At 39.0% G+C, this 20,133-nt stretch overlaps 2 protein-coding genes across 15 annotated transcripts in view; one reads left to right on the top strand and one right to left on the bottom strand.

Moving 5' to 3' along the window:
- Nucleotides 1-20,133, top strand: part of PSMB2 (proteasome 20S subunit beta 2) — a 623,524-nt gene that overhangs the window by 131,524 nt on the left and 471,867 nt on the right. The gene's annotated exons all lie outside the window — the stretch shown is intronic.
- Nucleotides 1,846-20,133, bottom strand: part of LOC126959105 (protein argonaute-3) — a 235,011-nt gene continuing 216,723 nt past the window's right edge. For 12 of the 14 annotated variants that reach the window (XM_050798118.1, XM_050798061.1, XM_050798066.1 and 9 more), the window contains one exon: nucleotides 12,097-19,918. In XM_050798118.1, the coding sequence (XP_050654075.1) occupies nucleotides 19,810-19,918 (109 nt within the window). In that variant the 3' untranslated portion in view covers nucleotides 12,097-19,809. Of the gene's footprint in view, nucleotides 2,231-12,096; nucleotides 19,919-20,133 lie in introns of those variants that run through there. The other 2 variants (XM_050798073.1, XM_050798077.1) reach the window with 1 other exon arrangement.

The following is a 20,133-nucleotide window of genomic DNA, read 5'->3' as shown; positions in this document are numbered from 1 at the left end:
AATCCCAGCACTTTGGAAGCCAAGGTAGGTGGATCACCTGAGGTCAGGAGTTCGAGACCAGCCTGGCCAAGAGGGTGAAACCTCATCTCTACTAAAAATACAAAAAATTAGCTGGCGTGGTGGCGGGAGCCTGTAATCCAGCTACTCTATAGGCTGAGGCAGGAGAGTCGCTTGAACCTAGGAGATGGAGGTTGTGGTGAGCAGAAATGGTGCCATTGCACTTCAGCCTGGGCGACAGAGCGAGACTCCGTCTCAAAACAACAACAACACTTAGCATTTTACCTTAGACTGCCACCTCATTTCTGATGCTTAAGTGTGGTGTTCTGAGCAACCTTGCTCTGAAGAAAGTCTCAAGCAGTTGAGCTCTAATGTAACTGGCGATTTGTTCGGTTCTAGCATATCTTACTATTTTTTGTTTTGGAGACAGGGTCTCGCTCTTTTGTCCAGGCTGGACTACGGTGGTATGATCGCAACTCACTGTAGCTTCGAACTCTTGGCCTCAAGCAAGCCTCCTGCCTCAGCTTCCCAAATAGCTGGGATTACAGGGGCATGCCACCACACTTGGTTCTTATTTTTAAAGAGAAGATAAAATCTGGGCCAGGTGCAGTGTCTCATGCTTGTAATCCAAGCACTTTGGGAGGTTGAGGTGGGAGGATTGCTTGAGGCCAGGAATTTGAGACCAGCCTGGTCAACATAGTGAGACTCCCATCTCTACAAAAATTTTAAAAACTATCCGAATGTGGTGGTGTACACCTGTTGTCTTAGCTACTTGGGAGGCTGAGGCAGGAAGATCCTTGAGCCCAGGAGGTGAGCTGTGATCTTGCCACTGCATTCCCACCTAGGCGAGAGAGACCCTGTCTCTCTTAAAAAATCGTAAACAATTGGCAGGCCACGGTGGCTCACGCCTGTAATCCCAGCACTTTGGGAGTCCGAGGCGGGCAGATAACGAGGTCAGGAGTTCAAGACCAGCCTGACCAACATGGTGAAACCCCATCTCTACAAGAAATACAAACAATTAGCTGGGAGTGGTGGCACGCGCCTGTAATCCCAGCTACTCAGGAGGCTGAGGCAGGAGAATCACTTGAACCCGGGAGGTGGAGGTAGCAGTGAGCTGAGATCACACCACTGCACTCCAGCCTGGGTGACAGAACAAGACTCCATCTCAAAAAAAAAAAAAAAAAAAAAAAAAGAAAAAAAAAAGAAAAAAAAATTTAAACAGTTAAAAATTATTTGCAGACTGAAATTTGCCTGCCAACTTGCGACTTCTGGCATTAGTCTAACAACTTTAATTAAAAAATGCAGAGCTATACCTGAAATTATGCAGTTAAAGAGGGTTGAGAGCTGATTTCCAAAATCTTAGTCCAGTGTTTTCTTGCATCGCATATCGGGGCTGTGTATCCACTTTTGGGCCTGCAAAGATTCCCCCAGTTCATTTTGGTTCCTTTTTTCCCTACACATTCTTAATTCTTTCACCTCCTGGCAAAGTTTGGAAGCCTAGTGTCATCTCCCCATTTTCACTCCACTCACTGTCTTTTATTTAAGAAGGTGAAAAATGGGTGGGGTAGGGGGGAGGTAGGCAGTCTTTGAAAAACCTGAACTCCAGCCACATGCCCAGCACTGGAAACATTCTATATATTGTCTCATTTAATGCTCCAACAGTTCTATTTTCTCCTTTCACACTGAAGGAAACAGAGATTTAGAAGCATCAAGGAACTTGCTCAGAGTGTCACATAATCAAGGTTTGAACCCAGGACTTCACGACTAAAGCTTACGTTCTTTCCACTGTATCACGTGGGTCCCGTTCCCTAGTCTGAAAAGCTGTAATGATGACCACACAAGAGAAAGTTTAAGAGCAAAGCTTTTCTTTTTATTGCAGTTATTAGTGAAAGTTATACTTCAAACTGAAGCTAAGCAACACTAAAACCATTAATATTTCTAAACTCAAGGATTAAAAATAAATACAACATAGAACTCTCCAGTAGGCAGAATGGCAGAAAAAAGAGTAGTGGTTCTGTCACAGAACATTTCGTGACAGTTTGGCTCAGAAAGAATCATGACAATTTCTTTTTGTTATTGTTGTTGTTGTTTTTTGCCTCCCAACAGGAAACAATGACAATTTCTTTAACGCAAAATATTGTATGAGCTGCTTAAAAACCAGCTTCTTCAAGCTTCTCCATCTCACTCATAACTTGTTTGTAGTATAATAATTTTTGTGGGGAAGATAGTGTAACTGAAAAAGAAAATATATTACCAAATTTTAAATACTGAAAACAAGTACTTTTGTTCAAAAACTTTATTTGCCTTCTGCTCATTATAATTACATATAATCTTCAAAGAGTTTAAATGACAACCAAATCCAAGGCCTGGCCCCCAAGAACACAGTGATAGGATTCAGCATTTGGTGTTTCTAATTATACAATGACTACATATATATCATAGACCTGCTCTCATCCATTCCCCACCATGAAGTTCCAATTTCCTCTTAATAAAATATGGCAGTCAAGTTTAGTCTCATTCAAAATCTTATCTGGTCCTATAGCATATTGCAGACTTAGACTCACTCTTGTTTTAATTGATGTTACTGTGTAGCCGAAGATTTTTTAAAAAGGTTTATAGATATACACTTGAAATTCTGCAGTCTTGAAATACTACAATAAATTGTTCTTACTTATGAAAAGCCAACGACAACAACAAAAAAGGCCAGGCCAGGCATAAGACAGAGGGGAAGGGAAGATGAGGAGGGAGGTTTGAGAGTCCCATCATTTTGCCTTGCTGAAACTGGGTTTCAGCAGAAATATTTGGCAAGAATAGTGTGGAAAAGGAGGATTGAGAAAGAGGTTACTCTGATTTTATGTAATAATTCAGTTTCAAAACATACTGATATCAACCTCCAAAAATAGTAGTTCACATCTGCAATACAAATAGGCACACACGGTAAAGATGGTTAAAAAGTAGAATTTAAAAGGCTATTTGTCCATCTTCAGGACATTTTGCAGGCGGCCCCACCCTCCCCACATGTCCTGTATTTACATTTTACTCTTCAGAAAAGCCCCTTTTAAAAGAATGCTATTTCTTCCTCCATTACTTAGGGGTTTTTAAAATTTTTATTTTTTATTTTTTTAGCAGCAGTTATCTAGTGGGAGCAGTTAGCTACGCTTTAGGGGTGTATGTTTGTATGTGCATTGTGTATAACAGAAATATTCTCTAGAGTGAGCAGTCAGATTACACTGGAATGGTCATAATACAATTTAGTCCCCCAAACACTAAAGAAACACATTATTTTTTCTATATAAACTTAATATGCAGAGTCATAAACATAAAATATTGATATATACACACATACGCACACCACTGCTTCCCACAGCCTATGAATGCATCCACGTACTAGTCCATAAGAATGATCTTTATTCACAAGATATAGTAATACTTTCATGGGTCCATAACTGAAAAGAGACATTAAAGCTACACATTGCAGCAAAAATAGGTTAAAAGTATTCCTGATATATCATTGTCAGCTATCTCATTGCATAAGGTGGATTTTTTGTTCATTTTTCATTTTTCAAACATGAATCTCCCCAACTTTTCATCTTCAGTACTTGAAATTCTGATTGAGATTAATGCAGATGCCACCTTTGTTAGTAATGAGTTGGAAAAGCCAACTGCCTGCAACAAGGGGAGGTCGGCATCTGTAGAGATAAAAGTAAGTGTTGAATGCATCCATACCCTGTGTACCTAAAATGCATCCTTTTTCCTTTTTTAAAAAAATCTTGTCTGTAGCAACAAAGAATTGTTTACACTCCCTGCAGTGGTATGCCCTTTGTAATTTCCTAGAAACAGAATCTCTTCCCCCCATGGAAATGCATAAGCCTGCTGAAATGTAAGGACCTGCCACGATCCATAAAGGGAACTGCATCAGATGCCTGACATAACCCGCAGGTGCTCAGAACTGATTCACATGAAGCAAAAACTTTCACTATATTTAACCTTTACAGGTACATGATGATTGGAATTTTTAAAGTAGAGCAAAGTTAAATTCTGCAAAGCCATGAGTGAAATAAGCACACTTTCTTTCTTAAAATCTAACCCTCTTCTTCAAAGAAAGGTACCAAAAATCGGCCAAGAAACAGGGGAATAACCATCTAGTTGTACAAGAGCCTCTGATACTAACATGTAGCAAAAGTGCCTGAAGGCAAAGGCGAAGTTAATTTCTAAGTATTTGTATATTATTATTATTATTATTATTGTTGTTGAGACAGAGTTTCGCTTTGTTGCCCAGGCTGGAGTGCAGTGGCACAATCTTGGCTCACTGCAACCTCTGTCTCCTGGGTCCAAGCAATTCTCCCACCTCAGCCTCCTGAGTTAGCTGGGATTACAGGCACCCTCTATCACGCCCAGCTAATTTCTGTATTTTTAGTAGAGACAGGGTTTCACCATGTTGGCCAGGCTGGTCTCGAACTCCTGACCTCAAGTGATCTACCTGCCTCAGCCTCCTAAAGTGCTGGGATTACAGGCGTGAGCCACTGCGCCCAGCCAATTTCTAAGTATTTGATGGTTTTCACCACATTAATCTAACTCAAAATAAAGCTGCAGCTGCCATAGCACCACTAAAATAATTTGGTTTTTGAAGTTATGCTTTTGCCAAGGATTATTATAAAGAAAAATTCAGCCTGTGTGCTGGATATCTTGCAGGGAAACAACAACAGGATATGCTTGTAAGTGAACACTATACCATGATAAGGCCTATGTTTCTCTTATTCCTGTTTCATAAAATGACCTATGGTAATTAAAGACACTTTCACAGAGGCAAACTGGAAAGGAATCCTTCACACACACTCTTCTATTATCTTGAAAGTCTGAAGAGCTTTTCCTTTGGAGAACTCAAATACTTCCGCAAACATTATCTTATTCTTACAACAATTTAGTGAGCATGCCTATGATCCCAGCACTGGGTGCTGAGGCAGGAGGACTGCTTGAGCTCATGCCTATGATCCCAGCACTCTGGGTGGCTGAGGCAGGAGGACTGCTTGAGAGCTCAGGAGTTAGAGATCAGCCTGGACAACATGTGAGACCCCATCTCTGCAATCAAAGAAAAGAATCAGCCAGGTGTGGTGGCATGCACCTCTAGTCCCAGCTACTTGGGAGGCTGAAGCAGGAGGATAGTTTGGGCCCAGGAGTTGGAGGCTGTAGTGAACTATGATCATGCCACTGTAGTTCAGCCTGGGCAACAGAGTGAGACCCTGACTCAAAACAAAAAACCCCAACAATTTAGTGAGGTAGGTGAGGACAGGTATTACCACTCTTATTTACAATGGGAAACTACGCACACAGAGATTAAGAGAATTGCCTAAGGACACAGAACAAATCAGTGGGAGACCTATTACTAAATTCCAAGTCCCTGGCTCATATTCTAGAGCCCTTTCTACTCTCAAAGGCAACAAATTCTCAATAGGCTTTTTCCAGTTGTGAGCTTTCAAAAGTTCCTCCGTTAAAGAAGACCTTAAGCCTTCTCTCTTACAGCCCACGCTTGACCAGGAACTGGGATGAGTTTTCAACTATTTTTACATAATATTTTGCACATATCAAGAAGGCAGATGTGAGACATAAGCTGTATAAAAAAGTCAGAATAAATACATAAAAGAAATGAACAGGTTAAGTATTCATTCAATATAATTTTTTACATATTTTAGAAATCATGTATCCGAATAAAAGTCATAACATTTTAAAGTTTAAATCAGAGTCCAATTTATCAAATCCATAAGCTATATTAATTTTCTTTAAGAGTATGAGTATCTCTGTTGGTTGGCAGGTTAAAATATTACTTTCAAGAATAATTCTTATTTATTATTTATTTATTTTAAAGATTGGGGTCTTGCTGTGTTGCCCAGGCTTGCTTTAAACTCCTGGGCTCAACTATCCTCCTGCCTCACCCTCCTGAGAAGTTCGGACTACAGGTGCAAACCATCACACCTGACTAATACCAATAATAATTTTATCACTTTGCTATAATACATCATGTTCCTGATTTATATTCTGTTCACATTAGCACTCTATAGCTAGCAAAAAATTCCATGACTAGAGATAATACTTGCAACATTAATACTTTCAATCTTAATTCTCACTTAACTGAGTTAGAATTTCTCTTCATATATGTTAAAGTTACACTGTAATAATCATCATTCTATTTTTGTTTTATCCTTCCCCTCTTTTATTTTTAACAGTGTGCGTGTGTGTGTGTGGTGGGGAGAAAAGAACAATTGTGTGATTCACAAATGGCATAAAACACTGATTGTATTACAAATAAGAATGGTGGCACTCTAGTAAATAAGATAATGGAATGTCAAAGGAAACAAACTTTAGAATACAAACATGGAAAACGTGCTGAAATATCAATCAAGCTATAACTTGTGGCATGTGATTCTTCTTTCCCAAGTATTTTGAGAGTGTTATTTACCCCCAGTAGAATTCTATATAAACTGCCTCTAAGTCCTTTTCCTATTCTTTTTTTTTTTTTTTTGAGACAGAGTCTCGCCCTGTCGCCCAGGCTGGAGTGCAGTGGGGCGATCTCGGCTCACTGCAAGCTCCGCCTCCCGAGTTCCAGACTACTTTGTCTGGAAAGGCCCTGCTTGGTGTTTTCTATTTAAAGGGGAACACCAAAGACGTTATGTTGATACCAATGCCTGGCTCTATTAAGGATAAATACTTCATTTAATTTCTTTACTGTAATTCAGACTAGTAGTATTCTCCTGCCTCAGCCTCCGGAGTAGCTGGGACTACAGGTGCCTGCCACCATGCCTGGCTAATTTTTGTATTTTTAGTTGAGACAGGGTTTCACCATATTGGCCAGGCTGGTCTTGAACTCCTGAGCTTGTGATCCGCCTGCCTCGGCCTCCCAAAGTGTCGGGATTACAGGTGTGAGCCACTGCGCCCAGCCTATTCTTTCTTTTTTAAAGAGGGAACAGGGTTGGACCCTGCGCTAAGAAATGAGAAAGCTCCTGGAAAACCTTAATTGCAATTAATTACTATAGAAGATCAAGTCTGTTGCTAGCAAAACCAAAGCTTGTTTTTGTTAAACTCCCTGGGATCAAACTGTATCCACTAACTGGGTTGGACTATCTGTGCCAAAATTCTTTCTTCATTACAAACTAACCAGTGTTTTTACCAAATCCCACACCAAAACCATTTTCTTTTTTTTTTTTTTTTTTTTTGAGACGGAGTCCCGCTCTGTCGCCCAGGCTGGAGTGCAGTGGCGCGATCTCGGCTCACTGCAAGCTCCGCCTCCTGGGTTTACGCCATTCTTCTGCCTCAGCCTCCCGAGTAGCTGGGACTTCAGGCGCCCGCCACCTCCCCCGGCTAGTTTTTTGTACTTTTTAGTAGAGACGGGGTTTCACCGTGTTAGCCAGGATGGTCTCGATCTCCTGACCTCGTGATCCGCCCGTCTCGGCCTCCCAAAGTGCTGGGATTACAGGCTTGAGCCACGGCGCCCGGCCAAAAACCATTTTCTTTACAGGACAGACTACCTTGCCTGGAAAGGCCCTGCTTGGTGTCTTCTATTTAAAGAGGAACACCAAAGACATTATGTTGATAGCAATGCCTGGCTCTATTTAAGTGTGCTTCATTTAGTTTCTTTACTGTAATTCAGAAGCAACCTCCACGGCTTCTCTAAGTTACTGAGAACAGGTGTGCCTTTGGGTCTGGGACAATATCATCATATAAATGTAGATTACCGAGACGCTCGTCTTAGGTCTCTTCTATAGGTTCAAATAGCAATAGTTGCTCTTTTACTCTGCAAATACTAAACAATTGTAAGGTTTCTGTCCAAGGATCCCAGCAAAGGAACCTTATTCTAATTTCCCCCTCACTATATATTCTCACAATCCTACTAGTCTATTTCTTTGCAAAAACCTCCAGTTTCTCAGATTCTGACAATAAAGATGCACGAATGCAACATTTTTGCAGTCTTTCCTTCTTTGGTTCTAAAAAGACTATTAAAGGATTAACTTAAGAGATTTGTTTGTTTTCCCAACCAAAAATGAAATAAAGATGAAAGTTTTGCCAGGCGTGGTGACTCAAGCCTGTAATCCCGGCACTTTGGGAGGCTGAGGCGGGCGGATCACAAGGTCAGGAGTTCGAGACCAGCCTGGCCAATACGGTGAAACCCCGTCTCTACTAAAAATACAAAAATTAGCCAGGAGTGGTGGCGGACGCCTGTAGTCCCAGCTACTCGGGAGGCTGAGGCAGGAGAATCACTTGAACCCGGGAGGTGGAGGTTGTAGCGAGCTGAGATTGGACCACTGCACTCCAGCCTGGGCAACACAGCGAGACTCGGTCTCAAAAAAAAAAAAGATGAAAGTTGTCTTTTATTTTTAAAATTATTATTATTTTTTGAGACGGAGTTTCATTCTTGTCACCCAAGCTGGAGTGCAATGGTGCAATCTCAGTTCAGTGCAATCTCTGCCTCCTGGGTTCAAATGATACTCTTGCCTCAGCCTCCTGAGTAGCTGGGATAACAGGTGCCCACCACCATGCCTGGCTAATTTTTGTATTTTTAGTAGAAACGGGTTTTGCCATGTTGGCAAGGCTGGTCTCGAACTCCTGACCCCAGGTAATCAGCCTGCCTCAGCCTCCCAAAGTGCTGGGATTACAGGTGTGAGCCACCGTGCCCAGCCAAGATGAAAGTTTTAGGCACTAAATATCAGAGTAATCTCCCTCTCTAGTCTCTGGTGTTGCCTCTTCAACATCAAACATAAAATTATAGATAGCATACAGCCAATTTTTGGAAAGAGTAAAATTTAAAAAGCAAGGCTCTAATGACCAACACTCCCATCTGTTTTCTACACATAACGCTGTTCATGGCAATTCTTTTTTGGGATGATCTATTACTGCACAAAGATTTTTTTTTTTTTCTTTTTTTTGAGATGTCTCACTCTGTTACCCAGGCTGGAGTGCAGTGGCGTGATCTTGGCTTACTGCATCCTCTGCCTCCTGTGTTCAAGCGATTCTCCTGCCTTAGCCTCCTGCCTACACCTCGCTAATTTTTGTATTTTTAGAAGAGATGGGGTTTTGCCATGTTGGCCAGGCTGGTCTTGAACTCCTGACCTCAGGTGATCCGCTCACCTCAGCCGCCCAAAGTGTTGGGATTACAGGTGTGAGCCACCGCTCCTGGCCACAAAGCTTTCTTTCTAAAGAGGTGAACTAAACATGAATAAGCCATCAAGTACTTCACTGCGGTCAAGCTGTACTGATGCCAGGTAGCAGGATTTGTGAAGCCTACCAGTTAAAACAGCAAAATAGGCTCTATATGCCAGGTTTCTATGAACTTTCAGAAGGAAAAAGAAAACACAGGACCAGATGCACCTTCTTTTTTTTTTTTTTTTTTTGAGATGGAGTCTTATCTCTGCCTCCCAGGTTCAAGCGATTCGCCTGCCTCAGCCTCCCAAGTAGCTGGGACTACAGGTGTGTGCCACCACACCCAGCTAATTTTTGTATTTTTAGTAGAGATGGGGTTTCAGCATGTTGGCCAGGATGGTCTCGATCTCTTGACCAGGTGATTCGCCCACCTTGGCCTCCCAAAGCGCTGGGATTACAGCCGTGAGCCACCACGCCTGGCCCAGAGACAACTTTCAAAATGTTGGTCTTCAGGAACTACATGTCTGCTAACCTTGTTATTACATGTTGACATGTAATGAATACAACTATAAAGGTTGTAAGCGCAATAAATATCCTTAAAAGGGGACATACACTCACAGCAAAAATATTTAGCTTTTTTTTTTCTTTTGAGATGGAGTCTTGCTCTGTCACCCAGGCTGGAGTGCAGTGGTGCTATCTTGGCTCACTGCAACCTCCGCCTCCTGGGTTCAAGCCATTCTCCTGCCTCAGCCTCCCCAGTAGCTGGGATTACAGGCGCATACCACCATGCCCAACTAATTTTTGTATTTTTAGTAGAGACAGGGTTTCACCATATTGGGCAGGCTGGTCTCCAACTCCTGACCTCGTGATCCGCCCACCTCGGCCACCCACCCAAAGTGCTGGGATTACAGGTGTGAGCCACCATGCCCAGCCACATTAATTTGCTTTTAATTAGTAGTAACAAACTCTTATAATCAAAGTACAAATCTGTACTATCTGTATACAATTAGTACTTGATGTGTGGGGGGTGGAGGAAGTATCTCAGAATAGTATATCATAGAGCAAACTAATGTAACTGGCAAAAATGCAAAAAGAAATGAAATGGCTAATCTCTACAAGAAAACACATGTTGATCTATGTTAAACTGTAAAACTTACCATACAAAAATAAAATTTTCCCATTTATAATTACCTGACACTTTTCCATTTCCCTGCCTCTCAGTGGAATAATACACTACAGTAAAATGTCATACATTGAGTTCCAATAATTTAGAATTGAAAACCCAGAGGATGGAATACAGTTTATCTTTTAACCTCTTATAGAAATTTCCTGACAAGCAAATTCATGGTGTAAAAATACAATGCAAGTATTTTACCTGCTTACGGGAATATACTTTTTTCATGTACTTTTATTTATTTTTATTTTTATTTTCTGAGACGGAGTTTCACTCTTGTTGCCCAGGCTGGAGTGCAATGGCGAGATCTCGGCTCACTGCAACCTCCGCCTCCTGAGTTCAAGTGATTCTCCTGCCTCAGCCTCCTGAGTAGCTGGGGCTACAGGCATGTGCCACCACGCCCAGCTAATTTTTGCATTTTTAGTAGAGACAGGTTTTCGCCATGTTGGCCAGGCTGGTCTCAAACCCCTGACCTCAGGTCGTCTGCCTGCCTCAGCCTCCCAAAGTGCTGGGATTACAGGCGTGAGCCACTGTGCCCAGACCATGTACTTTTATTTCTATTTTTATTTTTTTTGAGACGGAGTCTCGCTCTGTCGCCCAGGCTGGAGTGCAGTGGCTGGATCTCAGCTCACTGCAAGCTCCGCCTCCTGGGCTTACGCCATTCTCCTGCCTCAGCCTCCCGAGTAGCTGGGACTTCAGGCGCCCGCCACCTCGCCCGGCTAGTTTTTTGCATTTTTTAGTAGAGACGGGGTTTCACCGTGTTAGCCAGGATGGTCTCGATCTTCTGACCTCGTGATCCGCCCGTCTCGGCCTCCCAAAGTGCTGGGATTACAGGCTTGAGCCACCGCGCCCGGCCGTACTTTTATTTTAAAAGTTAACATGCCAATATACATAATCTTGATCTTGGCCTGCTGTAGTGGCTCATGGCTATAATCCCAGCACTTTGGGAGGCTGACGTGGGAGGATCACTTGAGCTTAGGAGTTCAAGACCAGCCTGGGCAATATAGTGACCCCACCTCTAAAGAAAAAAACCATCAGCTGGGCATGGTGGCGCACGCGAGTAGTCCCAGCTACTTCAGAGCTTGAGGTGGGAGGATAACCTGAGCCCAGGAGTTTGAAGTTATAGTGAACTATGATTGTGCCACAAAACAAACAAATAATCTTGACCTACTCACTAGGAAACTGGAGTATCTATATATAATTGAATTTAATATTCTATAATCATTCTTTTTACTGCCTTCCAATTTATTCACATTCATAACTTATTACTATTGAAATTTTTAAGTAGCTGAAGTACTCTCTTAATCAGTCTTCATACCTGGCTCTCTCTAGCCACTTAAACTCTGATTTCTTCGCTGATACTCAGGGATTGAATCAACTTTAGAAGTATGCTAGGGAAAAAATCAGGGTAGCAAATCTTCCATATAACAAATTATGGGGGAAAAGTTTCATTTCAAAATCAATTATCAATGAGTTTTGAATCATTTGCTATTTGTTTTCCAGGCCTACAAAAAGGTATCTTAATCCTAATGCTGAAAAATGTGACCATTTGAGCAGTTTCAATGTACTTAAAAGTTAAAAAAAAAAAAAAAAAGGAAAGGCATGTAACAATCATTTATTTGACAGGTTTCCCCAAAACTGCAATCAGGTAAAATAAATCCAATCTGTTATGTTAGTTTGCTACTAAAGGGAAAAAAAAGATCAAACTTACAGGAAAGCCCCACCTCCCCTCCACATGTAGAAATCTGTCTAAAGACTGTCTTTAATGCCCACTATATAAACAACATTAAATATTCTAAGTTACAAAATAGTGTTAATGGTTTATTGGTAAAAATTCAAACTCTAGAGTTTATGGAATTCGTAGTTTGGTTGGTATATTAACACTCCATCTTAATCTTTGCTGCTATTACAAAGAATGAGGAAAGCTAGAAATATCTATAAAAATAAAATACCTTAAAACCAACAAGCAAAATATAAAAGTTGCACACAAATTGCCAATAAATATAAACATCACAATAGAAAAATTAATCTTAACAAAAATAAACTCATAATTGCTATTAAGACATTATAAAAACAAAAAAGTTTAATGTGCATGGATATTTGCAAACAGACACAGTACACTCCAAACAATATAATTTTACTATCATTATTATATAATGCAGCATACAAGGTTACTGAGGTGTGGTATTTTTTTTTGTTGTTGTTGTTTGCTTTTAGTTTTCTTTTCTGGAAGAATGCTCACCAAATTCACAGGAAAGAAGTGCCTAGGTGATCATTTACTGCTATTTACTGCTTCCTGGTATGGAGCAAAATTGCCCTCTGGTAGATAACCACATTTCTTTTTTCTTTTTTTTTTTTTTTTGAGATGGAGTCTCGCTGTGTCGCCCAGGCTAGAGTGCAGTGGTGCGATCTCAGCTCACTGCAAGCTCCGCCTCCCGGATTGACGCCATTCTATAGGCACCTGCCACCACACCCGGCTAATTTTTTCTATTTTTAGTAGAGACGGGGTTTCACCGTATTAGCCAGGATGGTCTTGATCTCCTGACCTCGTGATCTGCCCGCCTCGGCCTCCCAAAGTGCTGGGATCACAGGCGTGAGCCACCGCGCCCGGCCCACTATCTACATTTCTAATGACTATGAAAAGTCCTGCTATTTTCCTTTCTTTTGCTTATTTCCCCTTAAGCACAATTTTGCACATCCTACTTCTAATTAACTGATCAAACCCTTTTAAATGCCTTGTCATCATTTTTCATAGTTCCTGCATCCTAGAAAAAATAAAAAATCATTTAAAATATTCCTTGGTGTCTAGAAAATAAAATTTCTTTAACAATAGAGATCATCATTTTGCTTTCTCGCTTAAGCTGATCTGAATGATGACTTGGTATTGCCTTTATGAGCAGTCCTCCTTAGTAATGACTAATTAGGCCGGGTGTGGTGGTGCATGCCTGTAATCCCAGCTACTCGGGAGGCTGAGGCAAGAGAATCACTTGAACCCGGGAGGCAGAGTTTGCAGTAAGCTGAGATCATACCACTGCACTCCAGCCTAGGTGATAGAGCAAGAGCTTATCTCAAAAAAAAAAAAAAAAAAAAAAAAAAAAAGATTAGAAGATGTTGCCTACAATTCCAGGCAAGTTACCTTTCCCTTTGGACACTGGTACTATACCCATAATCTTGTTAAAAAGTTAAGTAGTTTTGCTGTTTTATGTGCATTATGGATTTCCTCCAATACAGCTGAGAATTAAAAGGGTTAATTCTACTAAATACTTTGTTTTCAAATTTACAAAATAAATTTGGTGAGCATTTACCTTTACTTTACTGCATAAAAGCTTTCCTTGGTTCCCTTGGACGAGACTCAGGACAACAACTAACATTATTTTTATGAAACTGTCACACTCTTGGAGTTCTAAAATAATTTATCTTTAAAATTCTTAGCTTCGTGCTACTTGAAAAATAAAAATCTACAGCACCATCTTCTGAAAAGGCACTTTCTAAGAACCGCCTTGCTTAAAAAAATGATTAAAAATTTTAACTCAAGAGTCTATGCCCTGACAAACATCTTTGCTTTACTGAGACCCTAACATAGATACATTAGATTTTGTTTACCTTAGAAATTAGTCTAAAAAAGGAAGGGACCCCAATGGCTGGATAGGTGATTTGATAGGATTCTAATTTTGTCACACTGTTTACCTGATACTACAACAGGGTTTCTCACTGGTAAATCTCAACCCTCTATATTGAATCTACCATCCTTCTATCTTTAATGCAAATTAAAATCTTTAACTTCCATATTTTAAGAACAAAAGATTCTTGAGATTTAATCAATGACGTAAACATCTGGAGTACTAGTTTTGATGGGTAAAGTAATACAAATTTCAATGAGTAGTAGGGAATATTAGTACAAGCCTTGACCATTGTATCTTAGTTTAAAAAATTACGTTGACTACACGGAAAATTATAAACTTAAATGTACCATTTTAAAAGCAGGAAAAAAGTCAAAATAGTTCTTCCCTTTGTGTGTGTGAGATTATATATATATACACACTCATACATATACACACACACTCCCCGCCCTGCTTCCTGGGACTCAGCTTGGCTTTCACTAATCACAGTGACATTTCTAACATTGTAACTGATCAAGAATGTTCTTAGTATAAACAGGACTTTTTAAAAAATATTTTTTGGAGATAATTCTCATTTTCTGATTTCCGCACTGTCTTACTTATCTATTCTTGGCTTATTTTTTGACTCCTATAGAATCACAAAAGTGCTTTTGTATGATCAAATATGAGAACTGAAATAGGAAAACAAGGGTTCTAAATTAGGGTTATACTGCTACTCAGGAAGGCGTTACTGGATGTCAAACCTCCCAACAATTCTTACTGAAGCTTTAAGACATTTATGAATTCTCAAAAAGTATGAAAATAATGAATACTTCATATGGATAAAGCCAAAATAAAGGTGCCAGACTAATGATCTTTATGCAGCTTGACTAACTAATAAAAGGTAATCTAAGTAGCAAGTTACTGTTAAGGGCAACTTGCCTGTTCAACAGGAGAACATCTAAGAGGATAAGCTAAGCAAACATTTAACTCAGGTTTAATGACACTGAATGAAAATTTTGCAGAGTTGTCAGTTAAACTTCTTGGTAAAAATATTAAAATCAAGTTTGAAATAGGAAGACTACAACATATTCTAGCTGTATCCAAGTCGTTTGCTTCTTGAATTTCATAAAAATCAACGCCCTTGGCAAATTCATGTAGGTCTCTAAACAGATCCATCAAGTTCCTTGAGTAACAAACGGTCTCTAATTCCTGGTCTGCAATCCATCTAAACACTTCAGATCCATCACTGGCATGCTTAGCGCTCACTCTTTCCTTGAACACTGAGATCCTCTGCCAGTCATTCCTGCTGAAGGGCAAGTCAGCTTTTATTTCCCTAGACATGCCTTAAGTCTTTCATGACTCTGTCAGGAGGCCTGTCCTCCTAAAATCCATTAGAGAATACACAAGTGAACACTAGGCAGTGGTGAGTTGTGGAGAAGCTAGCCTGGAAACTGGTCTACATCTTTAGAAGGCTGAGAATCCCTGTGCTGGAAGGCAGAGATGCCTCTATCAAGTGCCTTCCGAAACACTCAGTCATTCCTACTAGAATCCCTCCTAGACTGTCTTCTAGGAAGAGAAATATATTAATAGGTTATAAACAGGGATTTCCCTTAGAATAATAGTTTTTCCAAGAAACTTGTTAGAAGATAACTATTAAGAAAAAGAAAGGGAATCTAATATTTCTTTGAAAATGTGCCAAAAAACCAGTACTGAGGAGGCTGAGGTACCCTTTTTCAAACTGTAAAAGTCAAAATCTACATTTCTAAAACAAAGAATATCCTGATATTAAATTGAAACTAAAATGGCAGCACCCTTTGTTACTTTGATATTTCGTGTCCTTACTCTTACTTAGGAAAAAAAAAGGGTCTAACACTAGCCTTGAATCCTGCTTATCTCCTTATTGTTTAGTGCAGTAACTGTCAGACTCTACTTAAATAAATATAGCAGCTACAATATTGTAAGTGTATGGTCCTTCATGCCAGTAACCTGATACTGTAATATAATACATGTATCAGCACTTTACGTAGACACTTCAGCCATCAAGAATATACATTAAACTCCCAACTCTTCTTCATATGAAAATCAATTATCTAGTTGCCAGACTGATATTTTACAGTCAGTCTTGTAAGATACATCATAGAAAAAAGAAGATTAAAGTTTAGCATTCATGATATAGTTAGTGAGCAAGGGCAGGAGCAGAAGGGTCACTGTGAATTTCATGTTTAACTTAAAAAAAAACTTTTTTAAAATAAAAAAGATTAGAAATTCTGCACCAGAAGTGCAACAATAAATAGGACAAAAATCAAGAAGCATTTGTCACTTAGCCTTTTACCTTAAAATTCTAAGCACAAGTTTTCTTGTAATTAAGAACCAATGGTAATTAATATACCAATTTGTTAGCAAAATAGAAATGTAGTATACATATTCTTTCAAGTTAATCAACTTTAAACTAGCAATGCTGAATAGTGTAAGAGCACTCTAAAAAAGAAATCACTCAAAAGGTAAAACTTCATAATTTAGAAAAAATATTTTTCCTCTTAAAAAAGTCCTTCCAAATATATTTAAATTAAGGGCTCCACTCTAGCATATACGAGTGACTGAAAATTAGGTGAGAGAGTACATAGAGAAAGGGTATCTACAGTCATTCCCTAAAGTTTCCCATATGAATCTGTGCAGCTCCCATGATAAAGGAAGATGTTTACTCACACTAATCAAGCACATACCAATTAAATTTTTATCATCTTGGGTATACTGTTTTCTTCTCTTGCCCATGATCCTGACTATATTCAGTAAAATTTCAGTGTAAAAAAATCCATCTTTTATAGGAAATTTTTCTGGAGGAGATGGGAGAAGGCTGGGAGAAAAAATGTATATACTATACAAATATTACCTTTTGTAAAGTTCTTTGCAACAGTGTTGTAAATTGCATTTCAGACACTTCAAAATAATAAACATACAAAATACAGTACTTTCTTAGTTTTCTGGCAGAGGGACAAAAGATTACATGCCTGTCGGAGGACATGGGCTCAGATTTTAGGCTCAAAATACAGTGAATTGGCAATAATAGTGGATTACAGGTAAGAGAGAAACTAAAGATCTAAATCCATTAGGTTTCACGTGCAGATGGAATTCTGAAAGGCTAACAACAATGCCCACTGGAAACAATCTGTAGTATCTATACTCTGAACCAGTGCAAGAAAAAAAAAAAAATCAAAATGCAATTTTCATGAGTTACAAAGTGCAAAGCTCCCCTGAATCCAATGTTACTGATAAACTCGGTTTTGATAGCTTTATAGTACTTTTTAATACCTTAAAGTATAATCAATAAAACAAAAGTTTTGTAAAACAATTTCCCACATTTCAGTGATTTAACTGATTTAAAATGATCAAAGTCCTAACTTCCTTTGTTACTATCACCTTAATTTTAAAAGGAAAGTTACACTGGTGATACATTAGCAAAAGTTTTAAAATATCATCTTGCATTTTCCTGATTCTTTTTAGTAAATGAAAATGGGCAACTAGCCAATATGATTCTTCAATAAACACAATCTATTTGCAAATAATTTAAATATGTTAACCTATTCACGATTATTTCTTATATAAAAGTTCAACTTTATTTCTAATATTCAAGTTGGACTCATTTAGGCAATTTCACTTCATTTTCATTATGATTTTTTTTTTTCTTTTGAGACAGAGTTTTGCTTTTGTTGCCCAGGCTGGAGGGCAATGGTGCAATCTTGGCTCACTGCAACTTCCGCCTCCTGGGTTCAAGCAATCCTGCCTCAGCCTCCCGAGTAGCTGGGATTACAGACGTCCACCACCATGCCCAGCTAATTTTTGTATTTTTAGTAGAGACGGGGTTTCACTATGTTGGCCATGCTGGTCTTGAACTCCTGAGCTCAGGTGATACACCTGTCTCGGCCTCCCAAAGTGCTAGGATTACAGGCATAAGCCACAGTGTCCAGCCTTTTTTCATGATGAATTTTAAAAGATATGCTTTAAAACTGAAAATTACAAAACTTTCCTTCTGAAATTAAGGCTGTATTCTTTGCCCTTTTAAATTATGGAGGTGCCTGTTCCTCCTCCTATCCATAGTAAAGATGCAAACAGACACAACTTTCCTTTAAAACTGCTTATTGCACTAAAAGATAGCAAAAACAAGTTGTCAGTTCTTAAAATAAACATGATTATATTTTTATAAAAGATGCTGCCAATACAATTCTATAATTATTAAAGCACTATTCTAATAAATATAAAAGAAAAGGAAGCTATACTTCCAAACACATACATATGTGTTTATATACACACACATACATATATATATATAAAATATATGAAAATCACATTAAGGTATGAGAGGCAGCAAGTAAACTATCAAAAAACAGAACAAAAAAGTCCCTCAACAACCCCTTCTCTCTCTCTATTCAATTTCAGAGGTCTCAACCCCTACAGAATTCTAATCTTTTAAAATATTTACCCTTTATAAAAGCTTTAAAGAATTTCTGCGTATAACCCATAGAAACAGAAGGTTTCAGAAAACACATCACTTATCAGAGAGAAAGAGTTACAACTTCTGACAGGTTTTATATTTATAGCAGCTTTAACAAACTCACTAAAGAAAAAGAATAGCAGGCCAGGTGCGGTGGCTCACGCCTATAATCCCAGCACTTTGGGAGGTCGAGGCAGGTGGATCACAAGGTCAAGAGATCGAGACCATCCTGGCCAACATGGTGAAACCCCGTCTCTACTAAAAATATAAAAATTAGCTGGGTGTGGTGGCGCATGCCTGTAGTCCCAGCTACTCGGGAGGCTGAGGCCAGAGAATCACTTGAACCCGAGAGGCGGAAGTTGCAGCGAGCTGAGATGTTGCCACTGCACTCCAGCCTGGTGACAGAGCAAGACTCTGTCTCAAAAAAAAAAAAAAAAAGAAAAAGAAAAGAAAAAGAATAGTTCAGGTTGCTACTGCTTATATACAAATTGCGCAAATGTATGTTCAGAGTGGGAGGGGAGAGACACACTCTCACAAAAAGTTATTTTACGTATATATATGTGTGTATGTGTCTGTGTATGTATGTATACTATATATATATAAAAGTTTGATTCTTAAGACAGCAATATCAAGAGTTGAGAACTCAGAATCATGTAGGAGATAGGAGTCAGGAATAGGGTATGCAAAATAAAAGTAGAAATCTAGTTTGCCATATTTTACATTCAAAGGAACCAGGTAGGTGAATGTTTGAATGTCACTGGTAGGATTAGGGAAAAAATGTAGGTGATGAAGGCAAGGGAAAAAGAGAAATAAAAGCGGTAGTGCTAGTAGAATAAAAGGGAAAGGAAGTTCCCCAAATGGAATGAATTCTAAAATATATACACAGACACATATATATCTATTATCAATCCAGATCCAGATATATATGCATATGAAGTATGGATGTATATATTTTAAAAACACACAGACACCTTTTACAAGAATATATGAATGCACATTAATTTTTTGCACATAATTTTGAAAAATCGCTTTGATTATTCATGAAGGTGTATATTTTTTAAACCATCATTTACTTTTTCGATACTTTTTTTGCAAAGATAGTTGTGCTGCCAAGCAACTTGAGGTAAAGGCATTAAAAGGGTTAGACTACAAGAAATGAAAACAAAACAATTGCGATACTTCCTACAGGAGACCGCACAAAAAGCAGTTGGCTGGTTTCATATTGCATAATGATGCTGTGTTCCTTGATGAAGTAAACAATCTTCCTTGTATTAACATAAGGATCAGACCTTGGCCCCCACACAGTGTTGGTTTCTGTATGGCTGGAGGTGTCCTTACTCAATTGACTCCACTGGAAACATACGTTGTATGTCAATTCATCTTTCAGTGCTTCCTCTCAGAGAATATACTTGGACTATTTAAGCAAAGTACATTGTGCGTAAGGTATCTTGGTGAATCTGTACAGCCTTGGCAAGAGCTTGTGGATCTCGCCCATTGCTCTGTCCTGAAACGTGACTTCCTTCAGCACTGTAAGAGAAGTGGCAATGAACACAAAAACAAACTTTCTATTCTGATGTAATGATTCCGATAAATACTATTTGTTGTAGAAAATTTCAAAATTATTAACAAATAAGAGACTGGTGTAACAATTTATGTGTCCATCACTCAGCTTCAATCACTATTAATTCAAGGTCAATTTTGTTTTACTTCTCTCATCTCCCCAGAATTAATTAGAAGCAAAC

Source organism: Macaca thibetana, chromosome 1 (genome assembly GCF_024542745.1).
Source record: "Macaca thibetana thibetana isolate TM-01 chromosome 1, ASM2454274v1, whole genome shotgun sequence".
Lineage (NCBI taxonomy): Eukaryota > Metazoa > Chordata > Mammalia > Primates > Cercopithecidae > Macaca > Macaca thibetana.
Note: the sequence above shows the minus strand (reverse complement) of the source record. Positions and strands in the feature narration are given on the sequence as shown.